The sequence below is a fragment of the Diaporthe amygdali genome (genome assembly GCF_026229845.1).
Source record: "Diaporthe amygdali strain CAA958 chromosome Unknown NODE_6_length_1560011_cov_65_102424, whole genome shotgun sequence".
In the NCBI taxonomy this organism is placed as follows: domain Eukaryota; kingdom Fungi; phylum Ascomycota; class Sordariomycetes; order Diaporthales; family Diaporthaceae; genus Diaporthe; species Diaporthe amygdali.
The window spans coordinates 661935-685288 of NW_026517026.1; the positions used below are offsets into that span (position 1 = coordinate 661935).

A 23354-nucleotide genomic window follows, 5' to 3' on the forward strand; every position below is an offset into this window, starting at 1 on the left:
TTTCGCTGCTGTTGGTGGCAGGTGAGGTGGGGTCAATCTACAAGTGGAAATGCAATGACAAGCTGAAGAACAAGGCAAGGCAAGGCACGACAAGGCTGAAAGTAATGATAGCCCGCCTCGTGGTAGTGGAGTTGTGGCTGTCGCTGTCGCTGATGATCGAGCTCAGTCAGAAAAACAGTCATTCAATCAGTCACCCGAGATGAAGTCATTTTCACTGTGCAACTCCCCGATCGGAGTGGCTGCCCGATCGAGTTCAACACGGCCATTGTGCATCCGAGTGCAGGCAAAAGTGATGAGAAAAGTGACATTAGCATCCTCAATAGCCTTCCTGTATAACTGACTCAGAAATAGCTGCTTACAAGTGCTGGCTCCCTTCACAAACTCTCACGAAGCTCATCGTCGTTGCTTCTCTAGGCTCCTTCGCAGGGAGGAGTCAGTCCCGGCAGGAGCCAGCCGCTGCCGGGCCGGTCTCGGCCGGATGTGGCCCGTGCGTACTCGGCATCCAGTTTGCTCGCGAGAGCCGAATCCGTCAGGCAGCCAACCAGACCTTGACCCTGACACGCCTGGCTGTCCAGGAGGGACAAAATCTGCCCAGGGACTCTGAACCACACAACACGATTATCCGAAGGGCCGAAGGACAAAACCGAGGGTGTCAAGACGACAGCCTGCTGCTGCTGTCACTGAGAATACGAAATATCGAGGCGGACTCCGCAAATGTCCAGTGTGTGTCGCCATGGTGCTGGGGGGTGGATCAGCACAACAACAGCCAGACCTCGGCACACTAGACTCAAAGGAAGAAGTCCGCCTTTTCGGATCAAAACAACGGCGGTGAAACGACCAGTCCCAGGCTAGGAATTGCCGTCTTTGCCGGTCAACTCCCGGTCTAGTTGTCTTGCAAATCCCACATGGACTCTCGTCTTCTCTCCTTGGGGCATCACTTGCTGCCATGGTTTGACTCGCGCGACTTCGGCCCATCACGAGGCTACACAAGATAGCTGCCCAGAGTCCAGGCAATCATGGACTCCATCTGCCATTGGGACAGCCCTCCTGGGCCAGTCACACAAGATGCCCTCGACTTGGGGCGGGCCAGGCCCCCAAGCAGTGGGCGACTCGGTCAGCTACATTGATCCCCGACAAATATCGTGCTGCATGCCCGATGCACCAGTCGGTCTGCACGAGCGCCATCGACAAGGTGAAGTGGGTATAAACGAAGGCCGGCGCACCCCCTTCCCTAGCGGCCGAGTGTCTGTTGCAAGCGTGCCTTCATCCTTAATCCTTATTCCCGGCTATCTACCGAAACATCTATGCTAGGGCCCTTCAGATCCTGCAGCTACTGCTGCTCCTCCCATCGTTGACTCCTCATTGCCACTTGCACTTCCTCTCTGCGGGCTAAAAACAATCTTTTGTGCTTGCTCCCGCCTGTTTGCCGTCCGACCTAAAATTGCCCAACCCGTATTGATTGCAATCCGGCCTAAACGTTGATCACTTGAGAATATAATCCCACATAATCCTAATAATTTACTGTGAATCTCTTGCCGCATTCCGGACCAAGAAGTGTCCTGATTCATTCCGAACCAAACTCCCACCCCGGCGCCGGTTGCGGGCCCCGAAGCACAAGGTTCCGGCTTGGCTATGGCAGCAGACCCAGAAAAGAATGAGGGCGGTGCCGTAACTCAAACACATCTTGGCACAGCCGACCCGGACAAGAAAGCAGACACCGACGAAAATACTGCATCGGTGGGCCGCGGCGACAGCGACTCAGATTCTCACCACGCCGCAGACAGCCACGGCGAGGTTGACGAGAAATCCCGCCACTCCATCGGTCAAGACGAAGAAGACGACGACGATGAAGAACATAGCCAGCATCACGACCCAGAACCCGAAGGACCAGAGGGCCTCAATACCGGCTTCCCCCCGGACACGGAAGGCGGCGTGAGCAGGTCCCACTCCCGGGCGTCATCGGCACGGTCACGGCCCCTGATCGTCGTGCCCCGGAAGGAGAGGAGAGGCCTCTTTGCCCAACTCGCACTCATCCCGGAGGTAGAACGCCCGTATGACTATTCCCGAAAAACAAAATGGACCATCACCACGATTGTGGCCGTGGCTGCTGCCGGTGGTCCTATCGGGTCTAACATTTTCTACCGTATGTGTTACACAAGCCCCGTCAGACGGCGGCAGGAGACGTCCATTTCGCGGCCGCTGACAGTATCACAGCCGCCTTGTCGGACATGGCCGAGTACTTTCACACCTCCGAGACTATAGTGAACTTGAATGTGGCATTTTACATGCTCTCAATGTCCATCTTCCCGCTGTGGTGGTAAGTCCCTATTCTGACAACCATCCACAGATCGTCCTGATTTAAGGCGTCTTATCATGCAACAGGTCATCCTTCTCCGAGACACTTGGTCGGAGGACAATATACGTCATCTCCTTCAGCCTGTTCGTCGTCTTCAGCGTCCTGAGCGCAATCAGCACCAACATCGCCATGCTGATCGTCTTCCGCGTCCTCGGCGGCGGCGCTGCAGCCTCGGTTCAGGCCGTTGGCGCAGGGACTATCGCTGATCTCTGGGAGCCCTTCGAGCGAGGCCGGGCTATGGGTATGTCATTGATCAATACTACCAAATGCAAGACCTACCTGCTGACCAGAATATCACAGGAACATTCTACCTCGGCCCCCTCGCCGGCCCGCTCTTTGCGCCCATCGTGGGAGGCGCCCTCGCGCAGGGCTTCGGCTGGCAGAGCACCATGTGGTTCCTGACCTGCTTCGGCGGCGTCAACTTCCTTAGCATAGTCTTCTTCCTGCCCGAGACGCTAGCCCGGCGCAAGCCAGCCGCAGCAGCCGCGGGCACCACCACCGCCACCGACAACAACAACAACAATCTCGACAGGACAACCTCCCTAGCCCGCATGTCGACGCGGCAGTCCGTAGCCGTCAAGACCAAGCGCGGCGCCGCGCTGCTGCGCAAGGCCTTCATCGACCCGCTGTCCTGCATCCTGTACCTGCGGTTCCCGCCGGTGGCGCTGACGGTGGGGTTCGCGGCGATCGCGTTCGGGGCGCTGTTCGTGCTCAACATCTCGGTGCAGAGCACCTTCGCGGCGCCGCCGTACGGCTTCTCCGTCGTCGTCGTCGGCCTGCTGTACATCCCCAGCTCGCTCGGCTACTTCATCTCGTCGCTGTTCGGCGGCAAGTGGGTCGACAGCATCATGCTGCGCGAGGCCGAGAAGGCCGGGCGGTACGACGAGCACGGGAGGCTCGTCTTCCTGCCTGAGGACCGCCTGCGCGAGAACGCGTGGCTTGCTGCTAGTATGTATCCTGCTGCGATGCTGTGGTTTGGGTGGTGTGCGGATAAGGGCGTCTTCTGGCTTGCGCCTATGGTGGCCAACTTCTTCTTTGGGTTTGCGACTATGCTTGTTTTTGGTGCTGCGACTACAATGTTGACTGAGTTCATGCCTAAGAGAAGCTCCAGCGGTGTCGCGCTGAATAATTTCATCCGGAATATTTTCAGCTGCGTGGGCGTGGTTGTCACGGAGCCGTTGATCGGTGTTATGGGTGTGGGGTGGCTGTGTACCATGGTGGCGCTATTTGCGTGGATTACTGGGAATTTGTGCATATGGCTCTTGTTGAGGAATGGGTCTAAGTGGAGGAAGCTGATGGACGAGAAGATGGGGGATGTGAGGTGAAGCATTGAAGCTATTAGATATACTCATATCCAGCTATTTGGCTCAAAGAAACGCCTCTTTACCTGCTGAAGCGAATTATACGGGATCACAACCCAGAGACTGCGTTAGCAGTGAGTCTCGATGGCACTGAGACGTAGCGAGTCCCTCCTTTGGGTGGAGCGAGGACCCCTGAAGCTTAAAGCCGATGAAGTCACCGTCCCGGTCGCCCGTCTGGGGTAAGCAACCCGGGGATGCGGGGAAAAGCTTCAGCCCTCCATTCGCCCTTGCAGACGGGCAACCTCGGTGACCACGGATCTGTATCGGCAGTATATCTTGCAGATTTCCCTTGAAGCATATTTGAGCCTCAGATCTACCACCGTCTCCTCATGTTCTAAACATTTTGCTCACATACATTAGTTACAGGTGTCCATATGTCATTCAAACCCTGGCCTTGACTTACACGTATACGTATATGCTACATAGATACCAAGACTCATTTCTCATCTCATCCAGCCATTTATTACTCACTTCAGCCATTGAGTTACTCATCTTCTCTTCAAAGCTGCCATGGCTCACCCCCAAGACCACCTTCACACCACATCCCTCACGGACCCGGAGTCCTTCTGGGCTCAGCAAGCCGCACACCTGGACTGGCACAAGAAGCCCACCACCATCCTGCGCAAGTACACCAAGACCCTCCCTAAATCAAAGACAACCCATGACCATTGGGAGTGGTTCCCAGACGGCGAGATCTCGACATGCTACAACTGCGTCGACCGCCACGTGCAGGCAGGCCACGGCGACCAGCCCGCCATCCTGTACGACAGCCCCGTCACAAACACAAAGCAGCGCATCAGCTATGCGGAGCTGCAGGATGAGGTCTCGGCCTTCGCGGCGGTGCTGCGCGATGAGGGCGTCGGCAAGGGCGACACCGTCCTCGTCTACATGCCCATGATCCCCGCCGCGCTGATCGGCCTGCTCGCGGTGTCCCGGCTCGGCGCCATCCACGCCGTTGTGTTTGGTGGCTTTGCACCCAATGCCCTCGCGCAGCGCATCGATGCGTCGCGGCCCAAGGCTATCTTGACTGCCTCTTGTGGTATTGATGGGAATAAGCCGCCGATCCCGTACCGGGATTACATCATTGAGGCTGAGAAGCTTGCGAAGTGGAAGACACCGCGGACGGTCGTCTGGCAGAGGGAGCAGCTCGCTTGGCACCCGCTGGACCGGGCGAGGGGTGAGAGAAATTGGAATCGGCTTGCGAGGAGTGCGAGGATGAGGGGCCAGAGGGTGAAGGAGTGTGTCCCCGTCAAGGGAAGCGATGGGGTGTATGTGATTTATACCAGTGGCACGACTGGGCTGCCGAAGGGCGTGGTCCGCGATGCTGCTGGCCATGCGGTGGGTTTGAGTTTATCCATGAGGCAAATGTTTGGCATTCAGGGGCCAGGTGATGTAGTGAGTATTTGCAAGCCTTGGTGCGAGACACTGAATGTTTAGAGCTGACTGATATTGCCTGGAAAGATGGCCTGCTTTAGCGACATAGGCTGGGTTGTGTCACACAGCTATACGCTCTACGGTCCCCTCCTCGTCGGGGCCGCCACCGTGTTGTACGAGGGCAAGCCGGTCGGCACTCCTGACCCAAGTTCGTTCTGGCGGATGATCGAAGAGTACAAGGTGAACGCAATGTTCACAGCACCGACTGCGCTCAGGGCCATTCGCAAGGACGACCCACAGAACAAGCACATCACCAAGATTGGCGAGAGAGGTGGCTTGAGGTCGCTCAGGGCCATGTTCCTAGCTGGCGAACGGTCCGAACCAGCGATCATCACGATGTATCAGGACCTACTCGGCAAGTACGGTGATGATAAAATTGGCGGTGGGAAGGTCATTGACAATTGGTGGTCTTCCGAGTCTGGCTCGCCCATCACAGGAATCTCGATGACGCCTCATGTTGTAAATAACCTCGCAGCGAAATCTCCGTTGTCTATCAAGCCTGGCAGTGCTGGAAAGCCTATGCCTGGGTTTGATGTGCGGGTAGTGGACGATGAAGGTAATGAGCTGGGGAAGGGAAAGATGGGAAACATAGTTCTTAAAATGCCTTTGGCCCCGACTGCATTTCGGACTTTGTGGGAGGATGAAGAGAGGTTTTATGGAGGCTATCTCAGAAGATTTAATGGGAATTGGTTGGACACTGGTGATGCTGGTATCGTTGACAAAGACGGATATGTCCATATCATGGCCAGGTCTGGTAAGTCGAATCTTGGGGTACCTATTTGCTGCAATGAATGGGTTTTGTCTGACCGCTTCTCCAGACGATATCATCAATGTCGCTGCCCATCGTTTAAGCACAGGTAAGCTCTTAACCCTCAATCCTCTACCTCTCACCTTATGGTCCATCCTTTTCCATTTTCTTGCCTTCTGGTCCCCACCTTCTCGTCTCTACAGATTGGATCTCGTTCGGTTCGACTTATACAACTTTGCAGGAACACTGGAGCAGGCGATTACCTCCCACCCCCAAGTGACCGAAGCCTGCGTAGTCGGCATTCCCGATTCTATGAAAGGCCAGCTCCCCTTCGCCTTCGTCCTCAGTTCCTCCAGCAGCACTCTCGACGATACCCAACTGCTCTCCGAAATCCAGAAGCTCGTCCGCACCCAAGTCGGCCCAATCGCATCCCTTGGTGGAATGATCAGAACGACCACCACCGCCAAGCCTATCATCCCCAAGACACGGTCAGGCAAGACCCTCCGAAGGGTACTGCGCGAGCTGCTGGAGAACGCTGTCCACGGCGAGTTTGACAAGAACGTCAGCGTGCCCAGTACGGTTGAGGACGCTAGTGTTGTTGACACTGCGAAAGGTGCTGTGAGGGAGTACTTTGAGAAGAGAGGCGAGGCACATCGCGCTATTGAAGCGAGGTCGAAGCTCTGAGACTTTCGTCTTGAATTTCTCAATACCACCTTCATTTGCAAAGTTCAAGTCTTCCCTGGCTTTTCAATTTTGTGATCCATCAACTGCCACAACTTTTATTCTTGCTTCCCCAAAACCCTTCCAGTTCAGATCTCACAACACCCAACCACCTTGTCGCGGCGCGACGCGACCCGACGCTCGACTTACACATACCCAGCATCGACAAATTCAGTAATTTCCAACTGCCTGTGCCTTTGACCGTACATATTCCGAACCAAGGACATATGTACTACAATATTCAAGGGTATCTTCACGACGGTCTTGTCGTTTGTTCTCTCCCAATCTTTTCAGCACTTCACCTCTACTTTTCAAACCCCCACCTCCTTACAACTTTGACTGGAGACTTTGACAACTCGCTCCCTAACTTCGACATACACGCCGCTCGATCCTTCTTACATCAAGCCTCACTTTCGATACGTCCTCAAATTGAAAAGCCCAGAGTGGGTCAACTTTCGTTTTACAACCCCAAAGACACTTCTCATCATCTGAGTCACGCAAAGTCGCCACTCGATACGATCACAATCATCATCGCTTGACAAGCGATATTGAACCGAAATGAGCTCACAGGCTCATGAACAGTCGCCGCTTGAGCGGTCAAAGGCTGGATCGACTACACTGAGCCAGAAGTATCAGACAGATGTTGACAACCTCCTCACCATCCAAAGCATAGAATACGAAAAGCGCATCCTTGATCTTGAAAAGACCCTACAATCAGAAAAAGAGCGCACTGACATTCTGACAAGCGAACTTTCGACTTGCAAGAAAGAAGCCAAAGACAAGATTACGGAGGTGAAAGCCGAGTATGCGTCGGAAAGACTCAAGTATGGAGCAGTAAAGCTTGAACTCAAAAAGGCAGAGAATGAGCTCGAGAAGGCGAAATGTCGGCCCACAGGCCTTCAAGAAGACCTAGATGCTGCCAGACAGCAAAATCTTGACCTCCAGAAAGAGGCCGCAGCCGTCAAGCATCATCGGGCGGAACTCCTGAACGAACTTGCTGCTGTTAAGCAGCGTGAGAGCGACCTCCATGCCAAGCTCGAAAGTGCCGACCAGCGTGTCTCCGCAATCGAGACTGATTTTGATACTCTTCGGTTTGGCTTCAACCAGTTCAACGAGCGCATGGCCGCCTCGAGATCTTCCTCAATGGAAAATTCCACAAGAAATCGACCTGCACATGCGTCCTCTCCGTCCGTCAACCCACAGGATAGCATGCGGGACCGCGTGCAGGAGAAAAGCATCGGGGCTCAGATCCCTAGCCACCACTTCCAGGCTTCGACCGTTACTTCACACCCAGCAAACAATTTGAACGACAAGGAGCCTGATTTCTCCTTCTGCCAATATGTTTTGAAGCAAGTCATGGATCAGAAGCACCGGCAGTACAACCAACATTTCTTCAAGCCTTTGGATACCATGAGTGCAAAGCTGGGCAATGGCGATTACAATTCTTCTGAATCCTTCAAGGCGGATTTCCACCTTATGATCGCCAATACCAGAAAGCTCAACGAGCCTGACAATGTTATGCGCACCGCTGGTGAGCAACTGCACAGGATCTTTGAGGAGGCCTGGTCCGTACCTCGCATCTCTAGCCACGAACCTCCTGGCAGAGCAAACTCCAAGAAACGAAACAGCACTCAGAAGCGCAAGGCCCAAACTGAGAGTCTTGTCTCGTCTAAGAACACACACGCTCCAAAGCGGCGTGCTCTGGCAACACCCGAGCACATCTTTGACCATGTTCACCTTGAGAGTCCCGGTTTCGCCTTGAGTTCCTCTAAGCAATCCAAGAAAACTCCCAGTGGACCTGGAGAAGCTGATACATACTCTTTGAGAAGAAAAGTCACATTCAGCAAGCGTTTCAAGATCGATGCCAACCCGGAGGTCATACCTAAACTTGCTAGCCTCATCAAGTCGCCGAGTACCCTCCCTGACGATTGGCAGCCTTTGCTTCCGGGCGAGTATCGCATTATGACTTTAGCCACAGGGTTTGTTGATCTGGGAAGTCGAATCAGAAATTCAAGGATCGACCCTAGCAGTGACACCATTGTCTTCAGATTGATACCCGCGACCGAGGCTGACAAGCCAGAGTTCGATCGCGTTCTCTCGTACCTCGTCAAAAGGGACCAATACGCTGCTGTCAAAGATGAAGGAGTCAACAACGTTCAGAACATATACCTCATACCTTCATCGAAACTGGACTCTGATCACACTTTATCGATCTCCTTGGACCACGACCTTCGGCGCCCCGCTGGGACTGAGGCTGTGCTCTTCATGCTAATTGTGTTTGATGTGGCGGAAGACAAGAAGAGACAGGTCCGACAGGCCTGGGATGGCCTGATCAAGGCTATCAAGAATCCTGACTTTGAAGGCTTTGCTGCCATGCGCGACGTCCTCGTACACCAACCTCTTCCCTTCTTTGATTCAGATGATGCGGTGTGGCGTGGTCGTGATCAAAGGCCGTTTCGCAGCAACCTACCTTGTTCTCAGGCAATCGCAGTCCCCAAGCTACTAGAAAGTGCTCAAGACATATTCCATCTTTCTTACACTGAGCGGGATCGAGATTCGCCTTACAGCGTCGACGGTGTCAGCTTACCGAAATGCGTCTGTGTTCTTGGAACGTGCAGCATTCAGAGTAAGAAACCTATTGTGCTTGTCTTTGACATACAGCACATGGACCGACCGCTCTGGGTCATCCGAGATCGCCGGTTGCAGCGGCTTCATTTCGATTTTACGCTGTTGAGAAGTAAATTTCCTGGTTCCTTGGATGAGTGGGAGAACACTATGACCGCAGCACTCCGTGCAGACCAATCCGCAAAATGCCTGGAGTACATTGAGATGAAGATAGAGCGCTGTGGAAACTCTAACTAGGTAATGTGGCAGGAAGTACGTTGGGCGACATGGTGACATTGTTGGAGGAACAATTCCATCGACAGCAAGATGATACTGCCATGGCAAAAGTCGTACTCGAGAAACAAGGTCAAATACCTATTTAATTACTCGGAAGTCAACAGACGCCCCAAGAAGACCCTCAGTGCACATTATTTCACGCATTCACCATACATCTTAGCTGTTGCAAGACCACATGATGTGCATATGCGTGTATGTGGATGAGCATGACTCCTTCTGTTGTGCTTCTCCTCTATCTATGCTTTCTGATCAGCTCCTTTCCTTCCTTGAGGCACTCGTGGTCGCTTTTGTCATGACCAAGTGTTTATAAGCCTGTATCATATCTGAAGTACTCGTAACAAGGCCCTGAAAAATTAAACCGGGGACTCATCATCGCCGCCGTTCCTGGCCGCTTGGGATTTGCTATACCGCTACCACTCTTTGCTCACCTCAATTGTGGCCAACAAGCCACCAGACATCAGTGTCTCTGATAAATTCCAGCAATCAGCATAGGCAGCTCGTGGTCTCCGCGTGCTGGTAGTATACCTCCCAGCCCGGGTTCAAAGCAACGTCAGACCCAAGCATACGTGACCGAGACACGAAAGTAACACATCCAGGCGAGTCACACCATGAAAATACTCAAGCATCGCTTCAGTGAAACCCAAGCCCATCACAGAGCTGACCTGCTTCCTTAAATGAGAAAGCAGCTCCAACAACGGGGAGCAAAGTCATGACATTCTCAGGTGAGCCAGAACGCCCGGCACCCCACAAACCACTTTCTTAGCATCGATGCTATTTTATTCTTTTCTCTACGCACAGTACCTAATACTAATCTCCCCGCCTCACAGAAAGGGGGGAAAAGAGCAAGCCCACAGAGCTCACTCAATGATCAACGCCGGCGGAACAAGCCTCCCACCCGTTGTTCTGCACCGCAAGCCCGGACCAGAACGGACCGGACCCGACCAGACTAAAACACCAGCGAAGCCAGACAAATGTCCCGATCCGATCCTCGCAAAACTATTAACCATGCATCCATCCGTCCACGCAAGATTATGATATGATATGTACATATGATAACGTACACATGTACACGGCTCCAAAGAGACAGGACAAGGCGGGAGGGAAGGGAAAAGCCAGAGGCGCAAGAAGGTGACCGTACTAGGGTAATAGGTAGGTATCAAAAGGGGTTTGGTAGAAGTAGGTAAAGTAGGTAAGTAGGTAGAGAGATAGGTATCCAGAAGAAGTCGAAAAGGAAAAAGGGGGGAAAAAAACTCCAAGAGGCCCAAGGGAGGTGGTGGCTCAAGTATCTATGTACAGTTCAGCGACCAAGTGGTGCACCAGGTCTGTCCGTCTCACTTGATCACCCTCTTGTTAGGCTCTCTCTCTCTCTCTATCCGCTCTCGCTCGCTTCCTGCTTCTCCTTCCTCCTCATCGTCTCTTCACACGCAAAAGGGGGTAACACGCGACAACAACAACAACAACAACAACAACACGCAGCACGCCAACAATTCATTCCTGGGATTTCCCCCTTTTCATAACGACATCAAATCATAGTCATCAAGCCAAAAAGGACACAGTCCCGGCCCCCGGGGCCCCAGCCGCATTTGTCGTGCCCTCTATCAACTTGGCTTGCTCAACCACCTCAGGCCCTCCTCAGCGTTGCACTTCTGTAACACCAATCCGTCCATCCGTCATCAGCGGTTACAAGACGCAGGCCGAGGTGTTCCCTACTCGCCCCGGCCGCGATAGCTCCCCATCTGCTGGATGGAACTCATCAGCCCACCCGGCCTCGCGAGCCCGCTGCCAGGCCGCGCGATGCCGGTGACATTGCTCTGCGTCCGGCCGTGCGCGGGGGCGATGCCGGTGACGCCGCCGCCGATCTTGGGCTGCCCGGGTGGCTTTAGCCCCGACAGAGTGGGTCCGCCGCCGCCAGGTCGCCCGATCATGCTGTTGCGGTAACCTGACTTGGTCGTGCCGGGGATGCCGCTGGGGCTGGCGCCGCCGGCCTTCTTGGGCGTCATGGTCGAGGGCCGTGAGAAGCCGCCCGCGGTCGTGTTGCTCCTGGCCGGTGGGGGCGCCGAGGCGCGCTGTGGGACGCGCTTGGGAGTCACGGCGGGGATGTGGTGTTGGGCAGGTTGCTCGTGATGTTGCTTTTGTTGCTGCTGATGGTCGTTGCCGTTGGTCTGCGCCGCAAGGGTCTGCTGGGCCTGCATCTGCATCAGCTCCTCGGCCAGGGTGACGAGCTCGCCCTTCTCGACGCGCTCGCTCTCGAGCTGCTGTCGTAGGTCGGCGTTGTCGCCCTGGACGGTGCGGACCACCGCCTCGAGCTTCTCTACCTCGGCCTGCAGTTCCTTGATCTGCGCTGAGTCCTTGATGGCCTGTGCCTTGCGCTCCTCCTCGAGCGCGGCCCTCTCGAACTCCACCTTGGTCATGGTAGCGTCGCGTCCGAGCTTGAGCTCCTCGTTCTCCTTGTTCAGGGCCTCGATCTTGCCCTCGAGCTCCCTAATCTTCTTGTCCCAGCGTCCCTCGTAGGTCTTCTTGAGCGCAGCAACCTTGTCCTCGTGCTTCTTTTTGTACGCGGCGTGGAGCTCCCTAGCCACCTTTTCCACCGCAACCTCTATTTCGCGTTGGGACGCTCTGCTGCCGGGGCTCTTGACACCGCCTGGCGAGGCCGCCGCCTCTGCACTGGCCTCGCGTGCGCGCATGGAAGCCATCCTGGCCTCTGCCTCCTGTGCCATCATCTCGGCGGCCTCGCGGCGGCCCTCGGACTCCTCGAGCTTGGACTCGAACTCCTCACGTTCTCGGCTTGTCGTCATGATCTCCTCTTTGACCTGGCGCAGCACCGTCTCCATCTCTCGGCCTCGCTTCTCCCACATGTCTTTCTCCTCGGCGTACTGCTCCCTCAGGCTGCGCTCCTCACGCAGGTGTTCCATTGACTCGCTGGCCCGCTTCTCGGCCTCGGTCATGGCTGTTTTTAACGAGATGACCTCGGCATCTTTCCCACTCAATGTTGCTCTCAGGCTGCTGATCTCGGACATGAAGTTGGACTTTAGGCTCTCCAACTCCCGAGCGCTGATACTTGGAAGGCTGCGTGGCGTAGGCATTGGGGGAATATCGAAGTCTAGCAGGTTCGCGATGTTCTGTCGTTGAGGTGTCTTTTTCGCGTCTGCCATGTTCAGGTTTTTTGTGGGGGAGGTACGGCCTCCGCCTGGGAAGCGCAGGTTGTCGGTGAAGTCGAGCAGGTTAGTGGTTGTGGACTCGCGGCGTGGGTCTTCCCGTGCTATCTGCGTTGGCGTGCGTCCGCCCAGACGGGCAAAGGTGGTCATGTTGGGAATGGCGGAGAAGTTGCTAAAGGTGCTCATCATGGTCTCATCGCCTGCAGTCTCGTCTTGGCTGTCACTTGGGGGAGTTTGGGCTTCCATGGGGCCCTTAACGGTGCCGCCTTCCTCATCAATACCACTGTCATCGTCGTCGTCATCATCTATACTACTGATGGAGTCCTCGAAGATCTCAATCGCGTGCTTGACACCTGGATTTTGTGCAATCGCCTCCTCGAGGGACATCTCCTTCTCTTGAGTCGTTCCATTCGTGGTTGTTGTTGCTGTTACTGGTGACGGGGCCGGAGACGATGCGGCATCCGACTCGCTCATGTGTCGCTCGCGTGGTGCAGCATGCATGGACTGCGGCCGCGACCGCGTGGTGGAGTCTATGGAGTTGATCTTGACGGGGAAACGGCGCATGGGAGAGACGGACTTTCGCGGGCTCTTGGGCGCTGGCGGGGCCAGCTTCTCGTCGGCCTCTGGTATTGGGCCCTCTGTGCTGGAGCGCTGCAGCATCTTGAGGGGCGAGATCTCGGAGCCGGACATGATCCTGGAGCGGCGCTTGTCCTTAGAAGGCGAGACATTCTCCTGGTTGGACGACTGGCTCTGGTCGTCGACGCTGGCGACAAAGGGAGAGCTGGCGCCTTCCAGGCTGTCAGCGCCGGTGGAGTTGCGCTGGTGGGTGTTGGAGTGGGTATGGGACTCGACTGCGTCTTCGAATTGGTCTTCCATGTCGTCGACGTACGTGGCGGAACCATTAGGTGCCGCGTGGTGCATTGGCGTTGGCGAGAGAGGAGAGCCCATCAGCGGGTGCACAACTAACTGCACACAACAACGGACGGTTGGTGTTTGTGTCGTGTCGTGTCAGATGGGACAAGTTGGGAGCGAATGTCGAGTGACAAGTGTCAAATTGTCTGTCGATCGAGTGGAATGTCGGAGCTCGGTTGTCTCGTCTCGTCTTGTGTCGCGTCGACTTCGTCCCGTAGGTTTGGGTTGGGCGATCAATAGGGGAGTGTCGTAGTCGATGCAACTCGGCACATGGAGTGGATTACGGCGCAATGTTAAGGTGTGGGTATGGGTATGGGTAATTAGTGCGGTGTCCGTTAGATTAGATTAGAGGAGGGAGGGAGGGACAGAGCGGCGGAGAGAGCAAATGTGCATGTAATATTGGACGATCTTGAGGGCGGAGTGGGAGTGGGATTGAGGGTTGGGAGTGAGGGTGAGGGTGGACAGGAGGTGGAGAGCAGCAGCGACACTGGGCACTTTCAATGTTGCGCTTTGACGTTGACGCGACAGGACAGGCAAGACAAGAGACAGACGGGAGACAGACGGAGTATCTGCTGCTACTGCTGCTGCTGCTGCATGCACAGTTAGTGCAAGCCAAACCAAACCAAACCAAACCGCCAGGAACAAGGCACAGGAGGCACAGGCACAGGCACAAGCATAACACACTCATAACACACACAGGCGCACACAACAACAGCCTTGGAAGCTTGGCCCTCTCTGCCCTGTGCCCTCTAAATTCAGGTGGGGGCCCCCCGTTTCCCTCCTCTATCTCTCCGCCCCCTTCCACTGACCCCCTCTCCCTGCTCAAGAGAAGGAGTCATCCCAAAAAAAAAAACAAAGGAGACGGCGGCATCGGCACGGCAACGCTAAGGGGGGTCCCCTGCGAGGTGCAGCAGCAGCAGCAGCAGTAGCAAATGCACCGCAGCGAACTGGCAAGGTGCACTGCAACCGCTAATGCAACTGCAACGGCAACGGCAACGGAATGAAGGGTGGCACGTGCGTCCATGCCATCCCACTTGCCTGGCACCTGCTTTGTTTCCCTCATCTCATCTCATCTTATCTTTTGGCGTGGTTGCGCTTGGGGAAACGAGCCGTCAAAAACAAATAAGCACCTTACTCTCTGCCTGCATCATGCACCAGCCAGCCAGCCACTCTGGCAGGAGACATACAGACATACAGACAGACAGGCAGAAGACATACACATGTACATACATATTGTACAATGCAATTCAATGCAATGCAATATTAGACACCCTGACGACTGCTTCAACGGTCGGCCACACGCATGCACGTATGCATGTGATGGCACCCCCAGTCTAACTTCCCATCATCCAGGCTCTACTGTCCCCTGCCAAACGAGCAAGCGAAAGTCTGAGATGGGCGGGCAGACAGATAGAGAGACAGACAAGCCAGACGGACAACCGCAAGACGCGAAACACTCAACAACTTCCCCAACCGACACCCGGGCACGAGCACCCAAGACATACTCTATTCCATCTCGAAACACCCGCAGAAAGCATATATCCCACCCAATCCCATCGCCCAAAAGGCACCCTTCAGTTCCCATCTCAGACAAAGGGGGATTTAGTATTCTCAGACTACCTCCCCTCCCGCCTGGGCAACAAAGAAACACCCCGACCAGAATGAAAAAATGTCAATGACATAGCTCCTTTTCTTTGATCCCTTCCAATCCCACGTGCCAACTAATTTTAGTCCATGCCCTAATAATAACAGAGCTGGAATGCATGACGAGGACGTTCTAGAACGGGCAGAACAAAGGGTGCACAGAAGGGGGTGCGGACAGGCAGACTGACAGACAGACAGCAAGCACATGGCAAGCCCGTTGATCGTGGCAACGGCCCGTCCGTTGCCCTGGTGGGAGTTCCCGCCCCCGCCCCCCGTGCATGCGTGGACTGCGAGGTTGGAATGTGACGTCTGAGAGAAACGTCAAGCTAGCCCTCGAGCCGCTTGCATATAGTCAGTTACAGTTTGTCTCAGTGTCTAAGCTGTGACCTTCAGGTCTTGCTGCTGGAGTGCATCTCCCTCTTTCGTACTTTACAAATCCTGGTGTCTAGCATAGACTGCTCTTACAAAGACACCAGGCATCTAATCTCATCTCACAACTTTCTAGAGGCAATGGAGGCAGTGGGACATTAGGTAATTTTCAAATCGTCTAGGTCTTGTTTGTATTTGTCACTTGTTTCCCCAGGAAGAAAAGAAGAGAGTAAAAAAGGAAAAAGGGCGTACGGCCTTTTTTTCCCCAACCCCTCCCCCATCCTTCTTCTGCGGTTCGGAACAAAAAAAAGAATAGTAACTCCCGTCATAAGCTCGTTACATGAGATGGTGTGCCAGAAACCCATTCAAAAGTAGATCAACTCGGAACACATCCCATATCCAAACAGCAAACTGTGGAAAGGAAAATAATCTTCCCCAGGGAGCTTTCCAGGCCATAAGAGACAGAGCAGCGCCCCACGAGGTTGCCTGGCTCACTGTTGCTCGCCCACGTCCTCTTTTCCCCCGGGCGTCTCTGGTCCCTTTGGCCAACCTCCGCAGCACAGCTCATCTTCATCTCTCCACTCAATAATAATAACTCACTGCTTTTCGGGTTCATCGAAAGAGAATCAAGAATTCGTAAAGTCATCACCGGAGGCCGATTTGAGACAGTAAAACTAAAGGAAAGAAGCCAAAGAAACATGGCGTGATAAACCCCCGGGCTCTGTTCAGAAGGGCCCTCGGAGTTCGAAGCAAACATGCGCGTCGGTTTTGTCTCTGCCAGCACCAGCGGTCATATCCATTGGATGCGAGGCTTGGGCGGCAAAGACACCGAGCTTGTCCGACGACTGACCCGGGCCGTAAGTGCTGCTAGGCTGGGCTGGCTGTGTTTGCCAGGCTTCTTGTCTGTCTGTCCGCTACAGCTCGGGGTCGCAAATCTGCTTTTCATGAACAAAACATAGAAAGAGCAGGAGAAAGGAAAGGGTGGTCGCGGTGGACTCCACGAGAGGGGGGTTGGATTGGGAATCCAACGAAACGGAGAGACCTCGGGCCTAAAACAGGCTCAGAGAGCCTGTTCTCCTGTCCACCGCCCCCCATGGTGCCAGCCGTGAAATGCAGATGACAAGGCTCTCTCTGTCGCGGCGATAAAGACCTCTCATGCAGATTCCATAATTCGTCAACCGTTTACATCCATCATGGTAGGCATTGAACACAAAGTTGTTCGGAAACGATACTTTTCCGTGCATGCGTCGTAAGCGTCATCATCGCGTCTGGTGCAGAGCGGGAAGTGTCGATGAATCGTATGTGTGCGCTTGCTTGCTTGCTGTGGTGTTGTTGTTTGTCGCAAAAAGAAAAGAGTAACAGGTACAGATGGGGATTAAAAGCAAAGAAAGAATAAGGGAGTGTTCTGATAGCGATTCTCCAGGTCGAGTTTGGGTCATCGATATAGACCAAAGTTGTGCGTGTTTAGCATTAGCCATTCCGTCATTTCATGAGTTGGAGCCCCCGAAAAGAACTGCCACAACGCCTCTATCGTTTTAAACCCAGGCCGCAGTCAAGAGCTTCGCAAACGCACACCCCAAGTCCCGGATCAAGCACGTCCTATCGTCGTCGTGTAGGGGCAGCGACGGCAGGTGCCGGTTGGTAAACCTGCGCGGGCGCCGTGTCGAGTGCCAACGTCTTCCTTCGCTTCATGTCCATGCCGGGTCCGCCGCTCAGGGGCCGCTGCTCCTCTTCATCGTCCCGGCCGCGCTTCATCCCGCCGGCCCCATTCATGGGCGCTGGGGCGTAGCCGTTCTGCATCGAATTGTTCATGTCGGTGTGGGACGCATAGTCACCATTTGTCGGGGCCCTGTCATTGCTCACAACGTTGTACATGCCAGACTGCGATGACGTCCGGGGTGAGGTGTTGTACCCTTGTTGAGGGTAGTACGCCTGAGGAGGTGCTGCGCTGCGCGGCGTTGACCGACCTGAAGCTCCCTGGTGGCCCGCAGATCCGGCCATCTCAGGAGACAGGTGTGGATGGTCAGACTGAATAGGGGCCAAAGGAGGAGCGCTGTAATTGTACTGGCTGTTCCCAGTATCATATGTGCTCCGGTCATGGGTGTACTCAGCCTCATGCTCGTGTTCTGCTTCGTCCTCGGGGCCTTGCTGGCCCACGTGCTCACTGCCTTGGCTCGAGTAGCCGTTGGCGGGCTTGTTGTCTTGGTCTGTAGGAAGACCTGATATCGAAGGACGACTTGATGGCGGACCCATCTCACTCTTGACATAATTGCTCTGAGCGTACATCGAGCGATCCTGTGGGCTGGTATTTGCAGTCTGGTACGGTGACTGCAGTGGCGGCGCGTTGTATTGCCGAGAGTTGTCATACGGCTGGGTCGCGGGAGGGTAGGAAGACATGCTCTGTATGCTGCTTCCAGGGGGTGTGGTCGCTGGAGTTGCGGGCATTGAGCGAGTGTTGCTAAGGCTAGTATCGATGGACATGGGATGAGTACCTTGAGAACCATTCATCCCCTGTTGTTGCGGCCACTGATAGTTTTCTCCCCCCATGCTTCCCATCACGCTAGAGGCACTCGTGGGAGGGGTGGGGAACGTGTGCGCACGGTCGAGGGAAGGTCGGCCGTGGGATGAGAGAGGAGGTTGCGGAAGTCCCATTGAGTGATGGTGAGTTTGTTGCTGCAGTGAGGGTAATGGTGCCGGTGGTTGTGTGTTTCGCATTTGCGTCTGCTGCTCCTGCTTGCGGCGCTCTGCAGCCTGCATGACTTGCGTCGTGCGGTTCTGGTTGGTTGGGTGGTAAAGAAGCGCACCAATGTTGTGCACAAACAAGGGGTACAGCAACTCAGTGATTTTCTCCTTGTTGGCGAAATCCAGAGCTCTCTCAAAAGGGATCCTGCTACAGGGTCAGAAAACAACTCTCAACTGCGGATTTTTTTCAACATGATTTGATGCATACCAGACACCCTTCAGGTGCATAGGACCGATTTTAACAACATGCCGAACCTTCTCACTCTTCAAGATTCCATCCCGTCTGCCCCGGGTCATACCTGCGACGTTGAGCAATTTGGTACCGTTGATCATGTGGTTGTCTGCAAAATTGTTAGTCTCGCTACTATGTGAATAATACATCACTGGAGCATACCTTCTCTGCGTGCTACACAGATGCCTCTGGCCTCGACCTGGAAGCACAAGCTGCCTTCATCCTCCCAAAGTGTTGCTGTTACTCTGGGTTTCATGCCTGGAGGTGCCACTTGGCCAGTCGTGTCAAAACCACTGTACTGGTTAGGCATTCCAGGTTGTCCTGGAAGCGGGAGCACATTTTGCGGCATGCCACCAGACACTGGAGCCGCAGGCGGAGAAGTGAGACCATTCGCGTAGCCGTACTGAGAGTATGGATGAGGGGGTGCTGAGTACTGAGCTGGCCCAGGCTGCAACAGAGGCGGTTGTGTGGCAGAATAATGTGGCATTGATGAGGTGACTGGAGGTGGTGCAGAGCCGCCAGGCATGTGAGTTTGGGGTGGATAGTACATGTTCGGGTCTGGGTGCGGTGCCTGGTTCATCGCTGGGTATGCCTCGTAGCCGCCTCCAGCAGTGACGGATCCTGGAATGGCAGGATACTCTGAAGACACTGGAGTTGGGGGCGTCTTTGCTCCGAGGGACGGGGCAGCTGACGTATAAGAGGAATGAGACCCTGCGTGAGAGCTTGTTGACGAACCCAAGGAGCTGCCCGGGGGAGAGCCCGTACTGGTCGAGTAGGCCTGTTGCGAGTGGACTGGGGGCAAGGAAGGTAGTCTCTCGGGCATGTACGCTGGGCGTGGTGCGTTGTAGTATGGAAAGTCGGCCTGGCCCCGGGTCGGTACCTGGGAAATCGACGGTAGATCCAGCTTTTCGGTGTTTCTGTCGTTAAGCATGAAAACGACTGCGTGACCAAGAACGGTCAGGTGCTACCGAGCCAGCTAGGCACACAGGTTCGGCGCAGACGACAAACGGGAAGACGAGCAATTCCGGCGAGTGATAGCACAGAATGACACAAGGCCGCCAGGAAAACGCAATTGGCCTGCGAGGACGTCCAGTTCGTGAATTGGCGTGGATGCAGGGCGCACAGGCGTGAACCGCAAGTCGTGGCAAGGTGGTGTCGTGACGGGTCGTGACGTGGACAGAAATACTCCAGAACTTCTCTCAGAACTTCGCAGGTCCTCTGAACACACCGGAACGCAGCACAGTTGAAATTGGCGCCGAAGGTAAAGAAACTGGTGCTCGTTCGCTTGCCAGAGCTCCGGTATGGAATAGGGATGCAGTCCTCGGATTGTTGGGCCCGTCGCAAGCTTGGGCGCCGACTATCCTGTTAGACAAACCACCGTGGGATGAGCCGTTGTCGAGGTCTCGGACTCCGCAAAGGCGAGGCAGAGAAAGCCTAGAACAAAGTCTGGTCTCTAGAAGATTTTCCAACCGGGCGGTTAGCTCCCAGCTCCTTGGGGTGCCAATGCGATGAGGGGGACAAGAGCAAGCGCAGCTCGAGCAGGCGACGGTTGGCAAGCTGTTTGTCTGTGCATATGTGGGGGCGATAGGTAGGTAGTTCTCACCTTGGCTGGGGCTGCTCGTTGTGTCTTCGCGCAAACAGTTGCGGAGGACAGCCAGCTCGTGCGGATGGAAGGGATGAAGGGGGTGTTGAAGAGACAGAGGAGGATGAGAGGAGATCTTGAGAAAGGGCCTGGCGGTGGTGAGAAGAGAGCTTGAGGTTGATGGAGGATAGGATGTGATGGGAAGGTCAAGGTAGATCAGAGAGAAAACAGAACTAGTGCAAACCTGGCCCGGACCACTACTCACTCTCGCTCGACCAGGGTGACCTTTGGTCAACGCTACCACGGGTGGTCTTAGATTAGAATTGGCAAGTCTAGCCCCAGCAGAAAAGAGAGGGAATCACCGGGGTGGTTGAATCCTCCACGGCGAGCCTTGTTGCGTGCTGGGGTGGGATGGGATGGGATGGGCTGGGCTGGGGACAAAACGGCACAGTGGGCGCGGGACGAGAGAGGCCCAAGGCCAAGCACAAGTATGTATGTACGTACTGCGGACCTATGTACCATGCCACGGTACTATGGTAGCGAGAGCAGCCCCAGGTGGCGGGCAGGTAGGCCAGGTAAGGTGTCTGGGTGTTGGAGTGGTCGCTGATACCCAGTGCTGGTAGATAGTGGGTGGATGGATGGATGGGGTCAGGGTAGGAGGAGGTGGGAGAGCGGGGGGATGGACGGTGTCGATGGCACAAAGTGGCACCTGCTCCGAGCTGCCCACTCCCTCCCTCATGTCAAGGACAGGGTTCACAGTTTGCATTCACCGGCGGGCAGAGGCAATGGTGGAGTTTGGTGTCATCAGGCCTGTCAGTAGCAGCCTCTCTTGCCTCGCTGCCTCGCTCAGTCGCTCAACCTTCGGGCTCTCTCCACTGGACCTGCAAGGATCAGAGGTGGGCGGGGAGTGGGTACGAGGACGACGTTGGGTCCCCTGGTCCAGGTTGAGCTGCGGCCCGGACTGGGGGGGGGGAGGGGTGTGAGTGAGGAAAAAAGAGAGACAGCGGCAAGGTAAAAAGTACTTTGCCGTGGACGCAGTACATGGTACTATGCACGCAGTACGTACATGGATGAATATGCAGGGTTGCTGTGGGCGAGAGGGTGTGAGTGGTGTGGGTCCTGCGTTGGGACCGTCATCCGTTCGCGACTCCATGTACTGCGTCCATGTACCGTACTGCGGTCCGTACCTTACTGCTTGCATTGATTCAGTGCTTTCCACCTCAGCTGAGAAGGGTCAGCACAAGGTAGTGATGGATGAACCTTATCCTCGCCGGCCTTATCTGTGTCGGGACCAGCAGACCAGCACCATCAGCCCGCTCCGCACAGCCACTCCTTTGCCGCGCTTTGAAGGGACTCGTGTGGCAACTCGGAATGCCTCAGGCCTCTGTCAACTCGACCAGACCTCAAAAGGACGGGGACGAAGAAGGGGGAGGTGTGACACTATAGGGTTGCACCGAGGAAGAGGGGTGAGCGACTTTTGGCCTGACTTTTTCTGCTGGCTGGACCTGCTGGATCAAGTGGGCGGACAAGGATATGTGTGGATGTGGATGTGGATGTGAGTGTGTGTGGGGGGTGGCAGGGTGGCCTGTGCCCGGGATTTTGGGCTCGGCCACAGCAACGTCCACGGACCCGGTAAAGTGCGAATATATTGCCACCAACTACTGTGTCCATCCCTCCCTCGCCCACCGTTGCGGGCTCGCTCTTGCTGCTGACCGTAATACCGTTGAACCGCTCGCATCTTCTTTGTGTTTGCCGGCAGATGGATTTGGCGGCTTATCCTAGATATCACACATCAGCTGCGGGAGATATAGTGTGCTCGATAATGAGCAAGCACCTTGATGAAAGTATCGTGCCCTGGACACGATCATGGCGGTTGGACAAAACGACGGCCGCCTTTCCTTGTCTAGTCTCGGTCGTCCGCTCCTAGTAAACCTCTGCCATTCCCGATTCCGTGGTAAGAGAAGCGCACCAGAAAAAGCCAATTGTCCCGGCTCTTTCATTAGAGTTATCTAGCCGCTCGCTGAAATAGCGCGCGTACCGATCCTCTCCCTCTCTCACAGTGCTTCGCTTTGCCGTCCGCACGCTGGTCGCTTCTTCTCTGGAATTTCCAAGCCTGGTATTTCCGTGGTCTCGAGCACTGACAAATCGTTGCCCTGTTGCCGGATAGAAACCCAGGCCCAACGTGCAAGGAGGGATGGAGTCCTTACCGTTGTCTTAATGTCGGATGCGTGAGCGTCTCCTTATCTCTTCCAGCTGAAATCGACCCTGAATCGCACTGTCCACGTCGGACCCAACACAGAACCCGTCAATTGGATGGTTTCCCGCCCCAATGGCTCTGGCCTCGAAGTGTCCAGCCCTTCTGGGTGTAAAACCACTGTCAATCCGATCGGGTCAGCGGACAAGGTGATTCTCAACAAGAGAAGTCTGCAACGCCCTCCCCCGTACACTGGCCGAAATCCGATGTGAAAAGACGGCTGTCGTCATTGTTTAGACGCTCTCCACCTCTCAGGCCCGTCATCGGCATCGTCATAGTCAGCCACCTTTCTGAAAGACTGGCTGGAGGTCACCTCAGCCGCGACACTGAAATGCACAAACACAGTCTTGCCCCCATGCAGCTTCACTGTGCCGCCCTTCGGACACGGAAGGGATCGGCGTGCAGTCCTAGCCAGCTTCTGCCTTTCTCAGCGAATCACAAAATTCGAGCGGTCCGAGACGAAGACAGTGGCGGCCTGCCAAAAATACACGGTTTCTTCTGGACATTGGCCGCATCTATTGGCCGTTGGCCTGCGGATCGCTGCACAACCCCGTCCATCTTTCCATCAGACGCCTGTCGAGACACCTTTTGGCGTTGGAGGTGCTTGCTCATTGAGAACAATATACTTGTCCTCGCGGGATCGGAAGGCTGAGGCCCGTCCAATCGAGTCGCACTCAAAAAGCGCGACCGATCGTTGAGGTCAAATTGATAAGGTTGCCCATGAATCAATTGCGGCACTTAAGGTTCCTTCTTGAATCGCGCTGAGGTACTTGCGGGCTTTCTCGAGAGCTCGAAAGACGGCTGGCGTCGGGGACAACGCGCCAGGCTTGTAGAAGGCTCACGAGATACACATTACAGCAAGAAAGTCGTCCGTCGGCGATTAGTGCAGGCCGAGTGGGCAGGATGGGGCGTGCCTCTCACCCCGTCCTTGCAGAGTTGCAATG

At 55.1% G+C, this 23354-nt stretch overlaps 5 protein-coding genes across 5 annotated transcripts; 3 read left to right on the forward strand and 2 right to left on the reverse strand.

Moving 5' to 3' along the window:
• Nucleotides 1–1632: 1632 nt before the first annotated feature.
• Nucleotides 1633–3681, forward strand: J7T55_000949 (MFS multidrug resistance transporter; the record flags this gene model as incomplete). The annotated part of the gene is made up of 4 exons (XM_053140219.1): nucleotides 1633–2143; nucleotides 2215–2317; nucleotides 2383–2597; nucleotides 2657–3681. The coding sequence occupies 4 exons, from the start codon at nucleotides 1633–1635 to the stop codon at nucleotides 3679–3681; spliced, it is 1854 nt and encodes a 617-aa protein (XP_052996599.1).
• Nucleotides 3682–4227: 546 nt separating this feature from the next.
• On the forward strand, nucleotides 4228–6583 carry J7T55_000950 (propionate-CoA ligase; the record flags this gene model as incomplete). The annotated part of the gene is made up of 4 exons (XM_053140220.1): nucleotides 4228–5112; nucleotides 5179–5905; nucleotides 5970–6008; nucleotides 6177–6583. The coding sequence occupies 4 exons, from the start codon at nucleotides 4228–4230 to the stop codon at nucleotides 6581–6583; spliced, it is 2058 nt and encodes a 685-aa protein (XP_052996600.1).
• Nucleotides 6584–7177: 594 nt separating this feature from the next.
• Nucleotides 7178–9481, forward strand: J7T55_000951 (uncharacterized protein; the record flags this gene model as incomplete). Its single annotated transcript, XM_053140221.1, has 1 exon — nucleotides 7178–9481. One exon carries the CDS (start codon nucleotides 7178–7180, stop codon nucleotides 9479–9481), a length of 2304 nt encoding a protein of 767 aa, XP_052996601.1.
• A 1745-nt stretch (nucleotides 9482–11226) lies between these two features.
• J7T55_000952 (uncharacterized protein) lies at nucleotides 11227–13596 on the reverse strand (the record flags this gene model as incomplete). Its single annotated transcript, XM_053140222.1, has 1 exon — nucleotides 11227–13596. The coding sequence occupies one exon, from the start codon at nucleotides 13594–13596 to the stop codon at nucleotides 11227–11229; it is 2370 nt and encodes a 789-aa protein (XP_052996602.1).
• Nucleotides 13597–17199: 3603 nt separating this feature from the next.
• Nucleotides 17200–19505, reverse strand: J7T55_000953 (cell pattern formation-associated protein stuA; the record flags this gene model as incomplete). Its single annotated transcript, XM_053140223.1, has 3 exons — nucleotides 17200–18487; nucleotides 18551–18683; nucleotides 18737–19505. 3 exons carry the CDS (start codon nucleotides 19503–19505, stop codon nucleotides 17200–17202), a joined length of 2190 nt encoding a protein of 729 aa, XP_052996603.1.
• Between the last annotated feature and the right edge of the window lie 3849 nt (nucleotides 19506–23354).